Raw genomic sequence first — 20,671 nt, forward strand, 5'->3', positions numbered from 1 at the left:
CCTATTTCACAACTTAAAAGTAACGGCATATTGTAGAGAAACCTTTGGTAATTTAAACTCTTGAAGTGTAACTTGGGAAATATTTGCCAAACATTGTGTAGCAGATCAAAAAGATTCTGACATGCCTCTCACCTCGGGTACTTCTCGATCCAGCTCAGGAACAAGGCCTTACAAAGGAGCAGCCAAGTGTCACAAGCACTGAGGCAGAAGGACACTCCAGGCAGAGGGGACAGTGTGAACACAGTAATAATACAGTGGGGTCATTCATTTACCACTGTGAGGGAGAAGGGATTTTCTGGGGATGATGGAACACACAAGGTTCTGAAGGGCCTTAAAAAACCTAGAAGCTGGGCCGGGCGTGGTGGCACATGCCTTTAATCCTAGCACTTGGGAGGCAGAAGCAGGCAGATCTCTGTGAGTTCAAGGCCAACCTGGTCTACATAGTAAGTTCCAGGACAGCTGGGGCTACAGGGAGACCCTGTCTCAAAAAGACAAAAAAAAAAACAAAAACCAAAAACTAGAAGTTGGATTTTATTCTAAAAGCAACACAGATAGTTCATCAGGTCCTGTATACTTTTTAAGTAGGCTGTGGAAGGTTTGCATATGCAACAGAAACTGTAAAGCCATCAACATCACTATCAACATTTTTCTGCTGCTATCCTCAGTCCTCAAACCTGGCAGTGGGATCCTCTGGACCTTTGAAAGGGCCTGTTTGCAGTCCCTATGAGGTCTTCGCATATGGGCCTTTGGAGACCCTTCACCATTTGATATTCAATGGGCCGTGTATTAGTCACCTTTCTGTTGCTGTGATAAAAACTGTGACCATGGGACTTTATAAAAGGAAGAGTTTGTTTGAGCTTACAGTTCCAGAGGGGCCAGAGTCCATCATGGTGGGGAGGCATGGTGGCAGAGGTGGCTGGAATAGGAGCAGAAACTAAACTCTCACATCTTCAAGTCATCACAGGAAGCAGAGAGCAACTGGAGATCAGGCAAGGTTAAGAAGTCTCTAAGCCCACTCCCAATGACATGCTTCCTCCAGCATGACCACCCCCAAAACAGCACCACCAACTGGGGATAAAATGTCCAAATACTTGGAGCCTATGGGAGACATTCTCACTCAAACCACGGTATTCCACTCCCTGCAGTAAGGTGGGAAAAGCACAGCAGCTATCAGAACAAGGGCCTGGCATTATCTGACTCACAAACCTTCCCCTCTTAAAGAAACCAGGATACCACAACTGTCTGGATCTTGACCCCAAGTGCCTGTGGTTCCCCAAAATAGTTACCTTGTGAGACTCATGGAAGGGTCTTGGATCAACTCTCCCTCCTTTTCACTGCCTGGGCCTCAGCATCTCCTGCCTTCTCTGCCCTCTTCAACAGAGAGTATAGAACCCTAGATGCAGTGTAAGAAGTCATGGCTATTCTGTGCATAATTCAACATGCCACCCTCTTTCTGGAATTCCAGGCAGTTTAAGTTTTTCTTGATAATGCATAAAATGGAGAGAATCACAGCAATGAGTTATAAACTTCTGACATCTAAAAAAAAGGCATAGCTGCACTTGTAGGAGTAGATGGAGGCCTCATGTCCTTATGCAGCTAAGGCAACTCAAGGGTACTTCTGTCAACACCAGCTGCTCTGTGCAGCAAATCTGAAAGATACTAACCTAGCAGGTTCCTGGGACTCAGAACCTATGTCTCTACTGAGCAAGGTACCAGGACCTTTGGATGTCTGTCATATTAAGGCTAGGAAAGAATCAAAACTAACTCCTAACCCATGAGGTTGTGTTGAAGCCCTAATATGCCCCCAAGTCACACACATGCTCCAGAAGCCTTTCCCAGCCCCACCTCCTCAAGATTCAGGAGCAAAAAGAGCCTCATTAATTGGGAGAAATAATCCCAATGAACCCTGAAATTCCGCCACTACAATTCATCCTATTAAATAGAGCACTTGCCAGTTTTTTCTAGAAGAAGGTATCTATCTCACACACATCTGAGTAAACAAGACCATTGGTTCCATTCCTCCCCATAAGAAGCAGGGGACCAGTTACACCCCACACGCTTGAAGTAGGCACATTGCCTAAAGATGAGAGACTTCAACCTGACTGCCACCTCCCCTCAGTCCCTGTATACAACAATCCTTACCCTCCCACCCTCTGACAACCTTTAAACATGCAGCACTCAGAGACAAGGTCCACTGGGTTCTTGCAGGCCTGACTGGCCTGGCCTTCCCTTCCAGCCTTGAAATTCTCAGACCTTCATTCAGCATGCATGGGCTAGTTAGAACCTCTGTGCTAGGAGGCAGAAGGAGTCCTGCTTCCCCCCCAGATCACAGTTGATGAAGACGAGACAGCCAGCAGCCTGTACAAGAAGTTTTATCTCCTTAGTTCTCCTTCATGCCCTCCTCAAGCCACTTCAAATAGTGCACATCTCCTTGGTCCATGGGAAGACTGAAGACCTCTGGGGTTTCGAAAGGATGAACCAACCTTTGGAAAGAAAACAGACGTCTAATGAGTGACTACGACAGAATCAATCTATGTGACAAATCCCAATTTACAGGCTCACTGGAGGCCCTCTGCAATCTCCTGCAACCACTGGTCAGTCACGTGACCCGCACAATGTGTTTCCTATTTGTCCACAGATGCTGAGTTAGACCAGGTGCCTTTAGAGTCTTAGAGATATGGATTCAAATTCTAAGGACTAAGTAAGACAAGGGTGTCTAAAGTGCTTGCACAGTAACAGCACTGCACTCATCCTTTTCGCTACTGTTCTCGATGTCCCATCTGTATTGCTGCGTCTTCTCTCCTCTCTTCTGAGGCCTCTATGTTCCTACCAACGTAGAAAGTTCTCACTGTTCCCGTTGATCCATCTAAATCCCCTCTCTTGAGTCTCAAGGCCAAACTCAGACACTGACCTTTGCCAAGGGGTCCTCACTGATGCCCTTGACTCACAGGACCCTGCCTTCTCTCCTGTTGCCTTTACCAGACCCTCAGTACACAGCACAAGTTCTCTAGGCTGAAGAGACATGAGCACCTGGGTCTCAGTTTCCCACATGTCACATAACTGTCTCCTTACTTTCTACTGAATGAGCCACTGTAAAAGTCTCATGAGATAGCATGTTTACTCACAATATGTATTTAAGTGTGCAAGCATAAATTTGTCACTTATTCAGTACCTGAAGGTACTCAACCTGTTTAGCTTATTTCATGGACATCTAGGCCAGTGTGGCCTTTTGTATTGCTGCTGCTGCTGTTGTTGTTTGACGGGGTCTCCCTGTAGCCCCAGCTGTCCTGGAACTCACTATGTACACGAAGCTGGCCTCGATCTCACAGAGATCCACCTACCTCTGTCTCCTGAGTGCTGGGATTAAAGACATGCACCACCTGGTATAGGCAGGCCCAGATATTTCGGGGTTTTTTTATATACATAAACAGACATATAGAATTCAAACAATTAGACTTTTGACATTTTAATAGTAGGATAAACTGTTGATACTTCATAGCTATACTTCATATATTAATTCTAATATATGTAGTAACAACCTGATAGTATGATACCCATTTTATAGGGAGGATAAATGATGTACAAATGGTATTTTATGAGCACTGTGGTACAATTAGCAAACAAAAAACCATATTTCAACATAAGAAGTTAAACTCTGGCATTCTCTCCTAACCAAGAAGCTGTTCCCTCACCAGTTAAGTTTTTAGTTCAACCAAAGGTGCTTTGCTCTCTCACCTCTGCTGAGGTGCTAACAAAAGGGCCTTCTGTAGTTAAGATTTGAGACAGCTACAGTCACATGACCACAAAATCCTGGTTCTCTAAGATGTGAAGGAGAAGAATGTTGTCATCCAGAGCAGTGGTTTGTAGTCCAGGCTGTACACTACCATCAAACTGGGGTGCTGCTTAGGAATCACATACTTGATCCCCATATCCGACCAAGTCAGAATCTGAGAGGTAGAGTCTATATTGGTCATGGAAAAATGTTCTAATACACAGTGTTGAGAAGTACTCAACACTTAGACCAGTACTTCAAGTGCTAACATGGGTGGGAATCTTGTAAAAATGTTCAATTTGTTACGTCTGAAGTGAGCATAAGAGTCCAACTCCAACACTAGGAGACAACCCTGACAACCCTTTCTCTTTTTTTTGGTCTTTTTGAGACAGGGTCTCCCTGTAGCCTCAGCTGTCCTGGAACTATGTAGACCAGGCTGGCCTCAAACTCACAGATCCACCTGCCTCTGCTTCCCAAGTGCTGGGATTAAAGGCGTGTGCCACCACACCCCACACCCGGCTAAGACAACCCTTTCTTATTGCTAATGATAAAATTCATTTTGTAAGCAAAATTTAGAATTTTGAAACCCTGAATTTGTCATCATAAACTTAAAATTGACCTAATACTTTAAGATGCTCTTAGGAAACCTAGCTATTTTCTTAAGCCACAATTTGTAAAAATGTAAATGACATCATTTTTTTCATCAATTTCTTGGTTTTGGAAAAATACAACTACTTTCCCCCAAAACATATTATTTATGTTAATACTATGTAGTGATTTTATTATTGTTATAACTTTAAGTGAACTAAAAATAGTTTTTTAATTCCTTAGCATTTATTTGTTTTTTGTTTTTTTTTGTTTTTGTTTTTGTTTTTTTTTTTTTTTGGTCTTTTTTGAGACAGGGTCTCCCTGTAGCCCCTGCTGTCCTGGAACTCGATATGTAGACCAGGCTGGCCTTGAACTCACAGGGATCTGCCTGCCTCTGCCTCCCAAGTGCTGGGATTAAAGGCATACGCCATCACGCCCGGCATTCCTTAGCATTTATGTCTGCAACAGTTCATTTTCATGAACTCAAAGTCTTGAACACCCCAGAGGCCTGTGAACCTCACTTTGAGAACCACTGGTCTAAACTGCTACCATTCAAAGTGTTGAGTTTTAGAATTGGAATCACAGAGCTAGCTAGAATTTAGCCCACAATTGCTTTTATAATTCTCAGTAATTGTTTTAAAGTATGAAGAGTTCCTGAGACCATTATTTTGATTTGTTTTTGTTTGGCTGTTTGTTGAGACAAGGTCTCCCTGTAGCCTCAGCTGGCCTAGAACTCACTATGTAGAATAGGCTGGCCTCGATCTCAGAGAGATCTGCCTGCCTCTGCCTTCTAAGTGCTGGGATTAAAGGCATGTGCTACCGTGCCCAGCCTAGATGAATACTTTGAAAGCACTGGTTTAAACTATCTCATTCAAGTTCTCCATTTTATAGACAAAGAACCTGTGACTCAGAAGGGACAGGGACTTGCTTGGAGTCTTATCAAATGCAGTGGCTAAGCTCCTATCTCCCTGGTTCGCGCACCTAGTAACCAGAATATCCTGGCTTGGCCTTGTGATGAATGAGGGATTAGATGTGCTAGCCTTACCTGATATATCTGGATAGCCCAGGGATCTTAGAAGTCTTTGTCTTTATTAACTGTAACAGAAGGAAAACAATTAGCAATTTAGGACCTGAACCTCAGTTCTGACCATCCATCCATCTGGCCATTTAGAAGACAGCACTCCTCCCAGGACACCAGGTCAGGTCACTAGCTTGCTAATGAGTCTTGGCTCTCTTACTAGGGGAAGAACCTCAATCAGTTGATCTTTGCTATTTTTTTTCTTTTGTGGGTAATTGAACCTGAGACTTCCTACATGTGGGAATTCTATCATGGAACTATGCCATCTACCCTCCTCTTTGTTAAATTTTAATTAGAATCTGGGAAGAGGCTTCAGTCTCACGCATTCTCCTTTCAAAACCTCTTCTGCCCCTATCCTCACTTACCAACAAGATCTCAGTGGTTTCTTCTATTTCTCCCTGCCAAAAGTACCTGGAGAAGGAAACAGAGTCAAATTATAATGGTTTCAAGAAGAGCCTGGTGAATAGTCATACCTGGCCCAAGTAAGTACATTCCTGAGGAGGAAACCTTTTAAGATCTTTTCCAAGCCCATATAAAGAAGTCTAGAGTTGGCCACAGTCCCACAGGCCAGTTAGTCCAACCATTCCAGCAAATGCACTTCACATCTGCCAGAGCATTCCTGAAGGCCCATCATCCCTTGAGGGCCTCCTCTCCTTTTTTTCTTCCCTCCCTTCCTCCCTCTTCTTCCACCCTCTTCCTTTTCTTGTCATGTTGGAGAGCAAACCCAAGGCCTGGTACACGCTGGGCTAGCAAGCACTCTACCACTGAGCTATACACATAGCTCCTGTACAAGGTTTTAAGGATTCAGAAACCTGGGCAGGGCATGGTGGCGCACACCTTTAATCCCAGCACTCAGGTGGCAGAGGCAGGTGGATCTCTGTGAGTTCAAGGCCAGCCTGGTCTACATAGCGAGCTCCAGACCAGCTTGGTCTACAGGGACACGCTGTCTCAAACACACACACACACACACACACACACACACACACAAGTTGGGCACTACTCTCAGGAATAGTAATTGAATAGACCTAGGCTGGAGTTCAGGGATCAAAGTTACAGCCAAATTTGGGAGCCACTGCTCTAGATGATGTGAACAATTGGAATGGCATCACTTTTTCCTTCTTTCTCTCTACATAGCATATCTTTGCGTTCCTTGGATGACATAAACTGACTAATCTCGGAATACAAACCAACCATGAACTGTTGATTAAATACCTTTGTGACAGTCTCTGACAGTTTACCATTTGTTCAATACTCTTTCCATCAGTCAGGACCTACCCCTAACATTCCCAACTTCCCTCCACCAGCCTTGTCAAAACTCACAGTGAAGAAGCCTTGGGCAAGATGTTCACAGAGGCCGCCAGCTTCTTATCCAGTATGGCCCTAGAGCAAAGACGTAATGACAGTCACTGGGACAAGTCTCAAAATCTTAAGAGAAGGGATAGGGAAGCAAGATTTAGAGAAGGGATAAGAATTAGACTGTGGTAACTTGGGTCTAAGAAGGTAATCATTTAGGGTGTTCCTCCCCTGCTGTGCTTTAAACTTGAGGACTCTGGTGTTGGAAACTTAATCCTGAAAGTCTTATGTTAATGGTAACTGAAGGCAGGGACCTTGAGAAGTAATTAATGGAATAGAAATGTGAGGTTGGAGCTACTGCAGGCTTCACTAGGGCAATGCTTAGGAGAGCCGCAGGGAATATAATGATACCAAGACCCAAAACTGTAGTGTTACCAGCATGCACTACCAAGCACAGTAAGCCTAAGCTGAACCCAGCAAAGCCATGGAGGTTGGGCTATATAAGGCCTGGGGACCTAACCACTACTCCAGCGTATCCAGGAAGGGGGATCAAGGAATATTATCCTAGAGCCTTCAGAATGAAAGTGCTATTGGGTTTGGGGCTGATATGGGGCCAGTTACTCCTTACTTCCTGCCTATTTCTCTCTTTTGGAATGGGAATGTCAGTCCTATGTCTGCTTCATCATTGAACTTTGGTGAAGTACATTGTATGTAGGTAACCTGTCTGATTTCACAATCTCATAGCTAAAGAAAGTTTGCTGCAGGTTTGCTTTGAGTCTCACCCAAACCTGGCTCAGAGGAATCACCGGACTTTGGACTGTAGAGCTGGCATGGGACCTAGTTAAGCTCTGGGGCTATTAGGAAGGATGGATTGTACTTTACATATAATGAGGTCATAAATGTTGGTTGGGGGCCAGAGGCAGAATTTTGAATATATCCCCAGAATTCATGCACTGAAAATCAAATCCCGTAAATCATGGTGATAAATTTGGAAGTAGAACTTTAGGAGGGTGATTAAAAGTATATAAGGTGGGGTCCCTGTGATGGCACTAGTGGCTTCAGAAGGAAAGGAAAAGAGCTTATTCGCTACTGCCATGTGATGTCTGTGCCACACTATACTGTAGGAAGAAGGCCTTTACAGATACCCAGCAGCATTATTAGACTTCAAAGATCTAGAAGCATAACTAAATAAACTTTTATTTATAATTAACAAACTATGGCATTCAGTTATAGCAACAAAAAGGACAGGTATCACCTTGTCACACACCCCCTTGAACCAGCACATTCTAGAACCACTACACACAGAACATCTGAGTACAGAGTTCTTTCCGAGTCCTTTTCTAAGGGAGAAAGAAGTATAGAAGCAGCCATGGGAAGGAAGGCAGTTTTCAGGACAGGATCATTCTGCTTAGGGTATGGGAGGTAACTAACAATGGGCCTTAAGACCCAGGCTCCATTCCCAGCCCTGCAGTAGGATGGTGATGTGACTTTAGCCAAGTTCTTTCCTTCCTGAAATGAGTATCTGAGCACCTATTCTAAGATCGGCACCTCCCCCTCTCCACCTGACTCTCCTGACCTGTTTAGTCAGTGGTTTCTGACTTTTCTCACTACAAAGAATTTTTATTATGTCACCCCCGCAATGCATCTGGTCGATCTGTAGATGCACATGTGACCTCCAAGAGCTCATACAACTCTGAGCAAGAGAAGTGAAAATATCATCTCCAGTGTTTATTGTGGCAAGTGTAAGATCATTTCAACTTTCTTTTGCTTTTTCAAAGATCTCAACCACAAGCTGGGCATGGTGGCCCAGGTCTTTAATCCCAGCATTTGGGAGGCAGAGGCAGGCCTCTGGCCAGCCTGGTCTACATAGTGAGTTCCAAGCCAGCAGGGGCTACAGGGAGACCAAAAAGACCAAAAAAAAAAGATTTCTACTACAACCTCAAGTATACTAATTATACTCCTTTGTAGGCCTCTCAGTTTTTCTTAGATTTTTTAGTTTTTTTGTTTGTTTGGGGGGTTGTTGTTGTTGCTGTTTGTATACTTCAGGTTGAAATCCCTGGTCACATGGTCTTTAAAGTTCTAATCAGCTGGGGCTGGAGAGATGGCTCAGCCATTAAGAGCACTGACTGCTCTGCAGAGGACCCGGGTTTGATTCCCAGCACCCACATGGTGGCTATGAACCGTCCTTAACTCCAGTTCCAGGGGAATCCAAAGCTCTCTTCTGATCTCCACAGCATTGCATGACACGGGTGCACTCACATACCTGCAGGCAATACACCCGTACACATAAAATTAAAAAGAAAAAAGTTCCAATCAGCTTTCAGTCTCAGTTTCTGATTCCTTCAAATAGTACCAGTAAACACAGTGCCTGGACTAGTACAGGCACCACAGAACTAGTGCCACCACCACCATCAGTGCAAGGAAGAAGTATATAAACCATCCTCCTAAGCCTTCAAGGCCATATAGCCCCAGCAAACCTCCAGAAAGCCAAAGGAGCCTGCTCCTGTTCTCCGAAGCACTTGGACCCAGACAAAAACCTCATCTGAACCCTGATCACTGATCCTTTCCTTCCCTCAGCTGTTCCAAAACAGAACTGACCTCCTTTCTCATCCCTTGAGTCCCAGGCTAAAGAGCACTTAAGGCTCCATAGTATCACTGTCCACCATGTTGCTGCTTTGGAAATTTTCCAACATAAAAAGAGACACATGGGACAGACATGCTCAAGCAAATGCTTCAAGTCTTGCTTAGTCAATCACCCATTGAAATTTTTCATTTTATCGTTTCCAACTGTGGCATACAAACACAGGAAAGAGACATCTGCAAGAGAAAAAAAAAAAAAGAATTCTGTTGCCTAGCTTGTCCTTTCCAATCTCTTTGGAATGTGAACTTCTCCACCACTGATCACAGCAATTTGTACTTGGGTAACAGATTACACAACCATGTAGATTTATCATGCAAAAAGCCACTGTGGTCTTAAAAAGACAGGCTGGCCAAACTCCATTTTAAAGCAGGCATCTAGATCAGTCCTGAGTCACACCCATGGAACTCGGGCCCTAGGATACATAAGGAAGTCAGAGAGCTGCCAGGACCCCTAGACACAACAAGGTCACAGACAAGACACATGGTTTGGACCCTCTGCATTAAGAAAAAAATCTTGACTTTGTTATCTGTATTTAATATTAGGATATTCCACACTCAAAAGAGTATATATTATCTTGCTCCTCATAACAGAATGAGCCTTACAAATTACAATGTCCCATCCAGCCAAACTAGAGCTGAGCACCAGCTCCTCCTTCTCTAGGTGGGAAATATGCCCCTTGGGTGAGCACGGTTTCCATTACTTTTCCCTCAACACCCATGGAGGATGAAGGTTACCATTTACCTTCATCCTTGCTACACCCTAAGGAATTTATCAAGCATAAATGCCTTTAAGCATTTCTGCTTGTGACCCTAGACTGATCTCAAAGAATACTGTCACACAATAAGGAAAGAAGCAAGTCATACTAGTCCTCCCCAAAGACATATTTATAGGGAGAGAAGCAGGTGATTCAGATACAACATTTATTGATATCTGCTTCTTTCCATTTATGGATGTGTTCTAGTTTGGTTTCCTACCAAAACCAACTTGGGGAGGAAAGGGTTTGTTTCATTTTACAGGTGATAGTCCATCATGAGGGATGTCAAAACAGGAAGCCAAGGCAGGAAACTGGAAGCAGAAACTAAAGCAGAAACCATGGAGGAGCACTGCTTTTGCTGGCTTGCTTCCCCTGGCTTGCTCACCTACCTTTCTTATATGGCCCAGATCTACCTGCCTAGGGAAGACACCACCCACAGTGGGCTGGGCTGGGCTGGGCCCTCCTGCATCAATTAGAAATCGAGAAAATAACCCACAGACATGCCCACAGGCCTATCTGATGGAGGAAATTCCTTAACTGAGGTTCCTTCTTTCCAGATATCACTAGTTCGTATCAAGTTGGCAAACACTAACCAGCACAGGGTGAGTACAATATATTTTTCATATAATTTAGTCTTCAGAAGAACTCTGTGAAGTAGGTGGCATAAAGCCATTTTGTAATTCAGTAGTTAAGTATTTACGTAGCATGCTCAAGGCCCTGGTTTGATCCCCAGCATCATGCTATTCCTGCTCCTAGGCCCCCAAACTGGAAGCTACTTGTCCAAAGTCACAGGCATAAAAGGGGTTTGGTTTCTGACCAACCAAACCATTCAACAGTCCAACTCTGGTCTAATTACAAGTTTAGTGGTCTTTCTAGGCAATCACGGTTGCTTCTAGAAAACTAATACTTAGTCTGGCCTCTTTCTACTTATCATGACCACCTCTGTCCACCTGCAGGGTTTTGCAGTTTCTGATTCTCTCTCTCTCTTTCTCTCTCTCTCTCTCTCTCTCTCTCTCTCTCTGAATTTATGTGTATTCCATACAGAACATCTTAATTATCTTTGTACGCCTTTGCCCACTGGCACCCTTTCATAGCCCTCCCTTTTTGATTTTTTTTTTTTGAGACAGGGTTTCACTATGTGGCCCTGGTTGGGCTAGATCTCGATATTTCGACCAAGCTGGCCTTGAACTCAAAGATCCATCTGCTTCTTCCAAGGACTGGGATTAAAGGCATACCCCACTACATTCCACTTCACAGTTCTCTTAACACCCTGAACAAGCCACCCACATATGGATCTCATATCCTTTTCGACTCCCATTCACTATTTAACATTCTCAGGTCTGGCAGCAGGATCAGTCATGGGTTCATTCAGCGGTCTCCTCATACCATCCCAAGCAGAGAGCTTCAGAGTTCATCACTGGACAAAAGAGTTGTCAGAATCAAGGGAAGGGCTGCAAAGTGGCCCCTGTAGAGCATCCTGGCAGCTTCTCAGGCACTGAGGGACATCACCTAGCCCCGGAACTATACCTGGCAATGTCTCTGGCAATTTGCTCGTTGGGACAGTTGACAAAGACGACGGAGTGAGTGCCAGAGACGTAGCTGCCGGTGACGGATGCTTGGAGCTGTAGGCTAAGGGGCTTGAGCACAGGATACATCAGAAAAGTAGCTGTCAGGATCTATATGATAGAAAAGAAAAGCACAGGTCAATGACTCCCAGCTCAACCAGACTAGAACCAAGGCTGAGATCATTTTCATCCCCATCCAAAAATGAATTCCTGAGATCTGTATTGAGCTTGAGTGCTTAAAGTGTCCATGCCTAAGGACTGGGAAGATAGCTCAGTTGATAATGTGCTTGCCAAGTAAGCTTGAGAAGCTAAATTAGATCCCCCAGAACCCTCGTAAAAAAGCTGAGTGTGGTGGCCCATGCTTGTAATCTGAGCACTGGGGAGGCAGAAACAGGCAGATTCCTGGGGCTCACTAGACAGCAAGTCTAGCTTACCTGACAAGCCACAGACCAATGGGAGACCCTGTCTTAAAAACAAGATGAATGACTCCTGAAGAACAACAGCCCAAGGTTGACCTCTAGCACACATATGTGCATGTGCACCTGTACATGCACGTGAACCCACACATACACAAAAGGTTTTCGCACTTAGATATTCCTCTGCATTTTGTAGAGAAGAAAAATAATGGATGTTCATTAAAAGACTTGCTCAAATCATAGTTCAAATGGTAAAGCCAGAATTGGCCTCAAGTTTGGATGACTTCAAATCCATTTTTGCTGCACAAAAAAAAAAATGGCTATTGTAGGTAATTCTAGCTAGCACCCACTGAACAGCTATCATCCTGTGGAGATTATTTTTAATAATAAGCACTTATCTCCTGATATTTTAGTGAATAATTTCACTCACATTCATTTATCTATACCAGGTGTTGTGCATAGTTTAATGCAAACAGATCAATTTTAAAGTAACGTAGCACATGCCATGGGAACCAATGATTGGAAGAACCGAGAGGAAGACTCTACTGGAGGAAGCAAGAAGCAGCTTTGCAGAGAAGATGCTGTCTGCATTAGTTACTTTTCTCATTGCCATGACAACCGGCAGCTTAAGGGAGGATTTCTTATGGCTTACAGTTTGAGAGGGTACAGTTCATCATGGCTGGGAAGGCATGGCAAGAGACAGTTCCATTACAATGGAGTAGCCATTTACTCACATTTTATCAGACACCAGACAGGAAGGGGCCAGGCTTTAAACTCAAGGCTCATCCCCAGTTACCTACTACCTCCAGCAAGCAGTCACCTCCTAAAGATTCCACAACCTCCAATGCAGTGCCATTGGGTGGGAACCAAGTGTTCAAACATAGGAGCCTACAGAGGACATTTTATATTCAAACCAAAGCATTCTATCCCTGACCTCCAACTTGAAAAGTCCCCATAGTCTTTTATAGTTTCAACACTACTCAAATATCCAAAGTCAGGAAACTCAAGGCAATCTCTAATTTGTGAGTTTCTATAAAATTAAAAAAGAAAAAAAAAACCTCACATATATCTCAACGTACAATGCCCTAGTATAAACACTCTCATTCTTAAAGGGAAGACGATTTGGGATACAGCATAGAAAACTGAGCCAAAGCATGAACAAAAACCAGCAGTACACACACAAAGTCCTGAAGCTCCATGTTTATAACCTGTGCCTCAACGGGCTTGGGTAGCTCCACCCCTCCAGCACTGTCACATGTGTGGCATATAGCCTCCTTGGATTGGCTCTACTCATTCCCACCAGCTTTCCTCAGTAAATGTCCCATATGTCTGGCATTCCCAATATCCTAGGGGCTCTACCACACCTGAGGCTTCACCTGCAGCTTCAAGCACTGCCAACTCAGGGCTCCATACACACAATCTGAGCCTGCTACATGTTCTGGCTCACCAGCTCTGTACAACCTTGGTGTAAGCCTCCATGGACTTGTACCTCTTGCACACATGTCTGTAAAACCAGTATGGTGTGAACAAAGTCAAGTTCGGCTACCAGCTCAGAAGGTGGCCTGACCCCTTAGGCCAGAGCCATAGTAGTCTCTGTGTGCCTTTGAGTTCAAACCTGGGAAAACACTTCCCTAGGAAGCCTGTTCTGGCACCTTAGCCCTAGAAGCACTCTCTTTTCATATAGAACTTTTTCAAATGAATCAGCGTTGTTACACAGAGCTTTCCACAGGTGGGGTCTTGCCCTCAAGATATTTTCTATTGTCCCAGTGCAAAGTGCAGGATTCCCCTTAAGGTGCCAATCAATTTAACAGTTACAGCCACTTTTTCCACACCTACACTCCCTGCACTTTAGGTTCAGTTAAGCGCCTTTCCTTATCAAAATGCATATTTCTATCAGCAATTTTAATAGGATCTCTGCCCCAACCTTGCCAAACCACCGATTTTTCTGCTCTATCTTATCCTATCATTACCCAGAAGGTAAATGCAGCAATCACTATGTACAACTTAAAAGGTATGCTGTCTTGAAATTTCCTTTGCCAAACAACTCAGCCCATTACTCCCAAGTTCAAGACAGGGGCAGAAAGCAGTCATATTCTTTACCAGAATGTAATAAGAATGGCATCTAGCCCACTTCCCAAAGAGAGTCATTGTTCCTCTGAAACCTCATGAGTATAGTCTTTACTGTCAGCAAAAGTCATTCTGGCCTTCTGATCTCCCACCAGAATGACCCATGAGGCTCTGCTTACAGCGTAGTGTTTCTCAAGCCTATAGCTCCAAATGTTTTCAGATCCCTCCCACAAACTAGTTCCAGAGACCTGTGAACAATTGGTCAGGTTTATCGCAACAGCTCTACTTCTACATACCAGTTTTCTACATTAGTTACTTCTGATGCTTCTTTGACCAATACCTGACAAGAAGCAACTTAAGGGAGGAAGGATTTATTTTGTTTTAATTTAAGGGAATAACATCAGGCTAGAGATATGACTCAGTGGGTAAAGTGCTTCTTATGTAAGCATGAGGACCTGAGTTCAGATCCTCAACACTCACATAAAAAGGCAGGCATGGAGCTAGAGAGATGGCTCAGCGGTTAAGAGCACTGGCTGTTCTCACAGAGGACCTGGGTTCGATTCCCAGCACCCACATGGCAGCTAACAATCATCAGTAACTCCAGTTCCAGGGGATCCGACGCCCTCTTCTGACCTCCATAGACACTGCACAACACGGGTGTACTTACACACATGCAGGCAATACACTCATACACATAAAATAAAAATAATAAATAAAATATTTTTTAAAGGCAGGCATGCCAGCATTTGCCTACAGTCTCAATGCTAGGAGACAGAGACAGAAGAATCATGCGAACTCACTGGCTAGGCAGTCTAGCCAGTTGGTTAGCTCCAGGATCAATGAGAAACTCTGTCTCAAATTTTAAATAAATAAATAAATAAATAATAGGCTGGAGAGATGGCTCAGTGGTTGAGTACTGGCTGCTCTTGCAGAGGACCCAGGTTTGGTTCCCAGCACCCACATGGTGGCTAGCAACTATCCTTAACTCCAGTTTCAGGAGATCTGATGCCTTCTTCTGGTCTCTTTGGTCATTGTGTGACATGGGTATACTTACATATATGCAGATAGAAGACTCATACACATAGAATAAAAATAAATAAACCAAAAACTTTTTAATTAAATAAAATGGAGCACAATAGAGGACGACACTGGACACTGACCTCCTCATGTGTTCATGTACCTACATATACACAAGCATACACACATAAACACTGCGTACATGGTGGTGGACGCCTTTAGTCCCAGCACTCAGGAGGCAGAGGCAGGTGGATCTCTGTGAAATCAAGGCCAGACTGGTCTACGTAGTGTGTTCCAGGCCAGCTGTGGCTTCAGGGATCCCCTGTCTCAAAAAAAGACCACACATACAAAAAATTTAAAACAAAAGATGGTGATGAGAAGAAGATCAGGAGGAAAGGAGGCAGCTAGAAAACCAAAGAAGAGGGTCAAGCCAGGGAGGTTGAGGTTTGGCTTTAGGTTACAGGTGCTTTTGAAGGCTTTAAGTAGGACAGTAACAATATCAAGTAGAATGAATGGGCACTGACCAGGAAGCAGCCTAATTAGAAAGTCATTTCAGTGACTCAGGAAAAAGACTTTGAGATCCTCAGCTATGGTGGCAGTGCCCATGTGGGATGACACCTGAGATATCATTTTTCTTACTGTTTCTACTGCCTCCCCCACTGGATAGGAAGTTTTCCATCTCATTCATTTCTGTATTCCCACTACCTAAGCACTGCAGACAGTAAGTACAGCCTTGGAAAATGTGTGTGGACAGTAACAAAGTATAATAAGCCCAGTGTGGTGGCACACACCTTTAATCCCAGCACTTGGGAGGCAGAGGCAAGCAGATCTCTGTGAGTTCGAGGCCAGTCTGGTCTACATAGTGAGTTCTAGGTCAGCTGGGGCTACAGCGAGACCCTGTCTCAAAAAAGACCAAAACAAAACAGAAAAACAAAGCATCATGAGCATGAAAGGTCACTTCGGATTCAACAATGGACAACATTTTAAAAAGTGACTTGTATGAATGCAAAATTGATGGCAGGTACAATATTCTCTAACAGAAACATTCACCGTGACAGAAAGCAGCTATACTCACCACTCTCAATGCCACAGCACATATTCACTACAATGGGAAAAGGCTTAACTATCATTTTTTGTGAGTGTTATTTATGTATATACATACATATGCAGGTACCTGTGCACATGTGCATGTGGAGACCAGAGCTCAATGTTGGGTGTCTTCCTCAAATGTTCTCTACCTTATTTTTTGAGGCAGGGGCTCTCACTGAACCTGAAGCTTAGTGATTCAGCTAAACTGGCTAGTCAATGAGTTCCAGGGGTCCGCCTCCCCCCCACTCCCAGTTCTGAAGTTACAGATGCTTGATGCTGTGTCTGGCTTGCCATGGGTGCTGGGGATCAGGTCCAGGACAAGCACCTTACTAAGCTACTTCCCAAACTTAACAAGGTTTTTTTTTTTTAAGTTTTTAAAAATTATTTTATTTATTATTTTTATGTTATGTGTTTGAGTGTATTGCCTGCATGTGTGTAAGTGCACCCATGTCATCAATGCCCGAGGAGGTCAGAAGATGGTGTTGAATCCCCTGGAACTGGAGTTACAGATGGTTGTTAGCTGCCCTGTGGGTTCTGGGAATTGAACCCAGGTCTTCTGCAAGAGCAGCCAGTGCTCCTAACTGCTGAGTCATCTCTCCAGCACTCCAAACTTAACAAGTTTTAAAGAAATGTCTTTATAGTGTTTATATATCTTTCACACCTTAATTATAATACCTTTTCTAATTTTAAATGTGTATAAAATATTTTATATGTGTCCAGTTATTTTCTATTTCACGTAGTCCCCCACCCTCCAAAAGTTCTTGCTATGTAGTCTTCAATGGCCTGAATTTATTATGTAGACCAGGCAGGTCTCACACTCACAGGGATCCTACTGCCTTTGCCTCGGATTCCCCTGGAATCCGGTTTGTAGCTGCCATGTGGGTACTGGGAATTGAACCCTGGTCCTCTGCAAGAGCAGTCAGTGCTCTTAACCGCTGAGCCATCTCTCCAACCCCAGTCACAAACTTTTAACCAATCTAGTTCTAAGGACTCTATAAATACCTTGAAATCAACTCAGCATTGCGTTTACTCTTTTTCTGGGTGCAAATCCACAACTTTGAAAAAAAACAAAAAAAAAACCCTGGGGTTCAGTGGTTAAGAGCACTGGCTGCTCTTGCAGAGGACCTGGGTTTGGTTCCCAGCACCTGAATGGCAGCTAACAACTGTCCATAACTCCAGTTCCAGGGGAATCCAACACCCTCTTCTGACCTCTGAGAGCATCGCAAGACATGGTTCCATACATACAGGCAATACACTCATATACTAAAAATAATAAAATATTTTTTAAAAAAACTAGAGAAATTTACCCTAATTTTCAGAGAGGTGGAAATAATGGCCAGAGAAGGGAATAATCACTCCAGAAGTTCACACCAGGGCTGGCTAGCAGCAGTCCTGGGCTGGGCATCCTACGGTTATTTCCAGTCTCCATACTGCACACTGTTCTCACACAACATTAACTTCTGAAGGCATGTCAGAGATGGGAAAACAAAGCTCCCAGAGAACTGTAGAAAATAACGTGATGGTACTATAACAAGGAGGTTATCACAAGACACTTGGGTGACTATCAGCAAACATCTCTTCTTCTACCCCACTCTAAGAATGAAACACAGCCCAGGTGCCCGTACCCACGAGGCAAAAATAAAGGGATGCTGGGTAACCCAGAACTACTCAACAACCTCCTGAGCAGTGCTTCCAGGGTCTTAAAGAGTTCACTGCCTCCAGGCCTACCCACAGCTCTAAACCTCAAGAGCAGTGAAAAGAACTACCTCTTGTTCCCTTCATTCCTTCTCTTTCAGTCCCCAACTAGGCCTTCAGGCTGAGGTGGATGGGGTTATGAACTGGGGCACTCACCAGGAAGCATAAGAGGACAAATTGCCGAGGGTAGCCTGCTGGAGGGCAAAGAGAGTCCAGTCTGTCCATGGCTTGGCGTTGCTGGTCATTTAACCGAAGGCAGTAACAGCCAGCATACTGGACTACAGCCTCAGGCAGGGTGCTGGCTGGTAGGCGGACCGAAGCCCTAACTGCAGTCTCCCCCACCCCCACACCTTTTCCTAGGACTCTACCCAGCTCTGCCCCTCCCAGCCTGATTGGCCTGAAGATTGCTAGCAGGCTGGAAGTGTTTTCACTGGGCACACCCCTCCTTTGACGCTTACAACCATTTTCAGATCTACAACTCTTGCAAAAATAAATGTTATTTTGTCTTGCCATTTTTTTAAAAACAAAGGAAATCTCAGAGATATACAGATAAAAAGACATAAACCTTTCTTAAAAAACAAAGTCTTCAGAAATCACAGCACACAAAATTGTAAGACACAGGCAAAACTCTTCTTTCAACAAGCCTGAACCACCCACAAAAACAAACAAGTGAAGGGCACATAATTGCTTCTCTGTTCCCATCACTCTCCCTCCCAGGACCTTCTAATTCTACCTGGCTTAACTTTTGCTCCTACTTCTCTTCCTAGTGAATTAATTCCTCTCTTGCCCAGTTGCTCTGGGCATTGCTTCCTAGATCAATTCCACAGTTGTCTTCTCTTTTTTATTTTTCTTTCATGTGTCTGAGTATATTACCTGCATGTATGTTAAGTGCACCCGTGTCATGCAGTGCCCAAGGAGATCAGAAGCGGGCGTCAGATTCCCCTGGAACTGGAGTAACAGATGGTTGTTAGCTACCATGTGGGTACTGGGAATTGAACCCGGGTCCTCTGCAAGAACAGCCAGTACTCTTGACAGTTGAGCCACGCAGTTGGGAAGAAGCATTTAACATGTATGACAAGAGGGCTGCAACAAATTGAAACCGCAGCAAGTCAGTGCTGAGTTGTCCTTTAGGACTGCAGAGTCCTCAGTTGCTAGGTTTCCAATTTTTATATCTTAGTTCCCTGGATTAAGAAAAACTTTACTGTATTTTATTTATTCATTTATTATATATGTGTATAGTGTGGGCATGAGTCATGCTGCATGTATGGAAGTCAGGGGACAACTTCTAGAAGTTGGTTCCCTCCTTCTACTGCGTGGATTCTGGGAATTGAACTTGGGTCGTCTGCCTTGGCAGCAAGCACCTTTACCTGCTAAGCTTTTTTTTTTTTAATTGATTTTTATTTTATGTGTATGAGTGTTTTGCCTGCATGTATGTAAATGTACCCATGCCATGCAATGCCCTCGGAGGTCAGAAGTGAGCCTTGGATCCCCTGGAACTGGAATGACTAATGCTTGTTAGCTTCTACGTGAGTGCTGGGAACCGAACCTTGATCCTCTGCAAGAACAGCTAGTGCTCTTAACCATTGAGCCATCTCTCTAGCCCCTACCCACTAAGCTTAATGTGAAATATCCCTACTTAACAATGATAACTCCAGACACAGGGGAAGAGACTTAGTGCTCTGGGCCAATGGTTGAAGGATTGCTTTATATCTTGATTATTCTGGTGGTGGTTACCCAAGTATTAAAAAATCCTGAATAGGCTGGGCATGGTGGAGCACGGCTTTAATCCCAGCACTGGGGAGGCAGAGGCAGGAGGATCATTATGAGTTTGAGGCCAGCCTGGTCTACATAGCAAGTTCCAAGCCAGCCAGGGCTACAGGGAGACTCTGTCTCAAAAAGACAAAAAAAAAAAAAAAAAATCCTGAATAAAATCTACACTTAAACTTGTGAATTTTGGGCCAGTAAAATGAATCCTCAAGTGAAGGCACTTGCTGTCAGGCTTGATCTCAAATCAATCCCTGGAACCCACCCGGGGGAAGCAGAGAACCAACTCCTGCAACTTGTCCTCTGACCTCCACACACTCACTGTGGTACACAAAGAAACACACAAATGTGAACAATTAATTCTTTAAAAATAAACTGTGCCTTTATTTTGCATACAGTGTAATAGCTTGTCAAACAAAAATGAGGAAATGCTAAACACAAACTGAAAATTCTTTCAACCTGAACAGAGACACAAAACACACCTGTAAACCAAACTGGCACACAAACCAGTTCAGCGTCCCCCTTGTTGTGAACCATCTGTTCACCTATCTGTATCATTCCTCGGGACTAAAATTTCTTAAAAGGCCTGATACATTACCTAGCAAGAGTAGCAAATCAACTGTAAATTGTTGGCTGCATGGACTCAGGCAAATTACCTAACCTGAGGTGGTTTTTGTGGGGAGGGGGTATGATCCTGGTAAAGAAAATGGCAATACTTCATTCATAGATGTGAAGAATTAACAAAGATTAATATTGAATACAAAACATTTGACCATGTCACAATTTCAAGAGCAAGTATTCTTTTTTTTTTCCAGTCTCAAATACAGAATATATTTCAGGGTTCTGAAAGGACAGGTCGGAATGTTGGTGAAGGCACACCACAAAGAATCTCAAGAAAGTATTGGTTCCACTTCCGTTTAATGAGCCAGTAG

The 20,671-nt window shown here is 43.9% G+C and overlaps 1 protein-coding gene across 1 annotated transcript; it reads right to left on the minus strand.

Moving 5' to 3' along the window:
* Positions 1 to 1,047: 1,047 nt before the first annotated feature.
* LOC103734498 (protein CutA homolog) lies at positions 1,048 to 18,306 on the minus strand. The gene is made up of 6 exons (XM_008833467.3): positions 18,132 to 18,306; positions 11,654 to 11,802; positions 6,759 to 6,818; positions 5,804 to 5,849; positions 5,406 to 5,455; positions 1,048 to 2,483 (listed from the first exon to the last, which is right to left on the minus strand). The coding sequence occupies exons 1-6, from the start codon at positions 18,198 to 18,200 to the stop codon at positions 2,381 to 2,383; spliced, it is 477 nt and encodes a 158-aa protein (XP_008831689.1). The 5' UTR covers positions 18,201 to 18,306; the 3' UTR covers positions 1,048 to 2,380.
* Between the last annotated feature and the right edge of the window lie 2,365 nt (positions 18,307 to 20,671).

This window comes from Nannospalax galili, unplaced genomic scaffold (assembly GCF_000622305.1).
Source record: "Nannospalax galili isolate Female #2095 unplaced genomic scaffold, S.galili_v1.0 scaffold34, whole genome shotgun sequence".
Lineage (NCBI taxonomy): Eukaryota > Metazoa > Chordata > Mammalia > Rodentia > Spalacidae > Nannospalax > Nannospalax galili.

Coding starts and splice junctions, on each gene's coding strand:
- LOC103734498 (XM_008833467.3), bottom strand. CDS start 18,200: ATGGACAGACTGGACTCTCTTTGCCCTCCAGCAGGCTACCCTCGGCAA. Junction 5,456..5,803: donor AAACCACTGAGATCTTGTTG/GTAAGTGAGGAT, acceptor CTTCTGTTACAG/TTAATAAAGACAAAGACTTC. Junction 2,484..5,405: donor GGGCTATCCAGATATATCAG/GTAAGGCTAGCA, acceptor TTCTTTCCAAAG/GTTGGTTCATCCTTTCGAAA.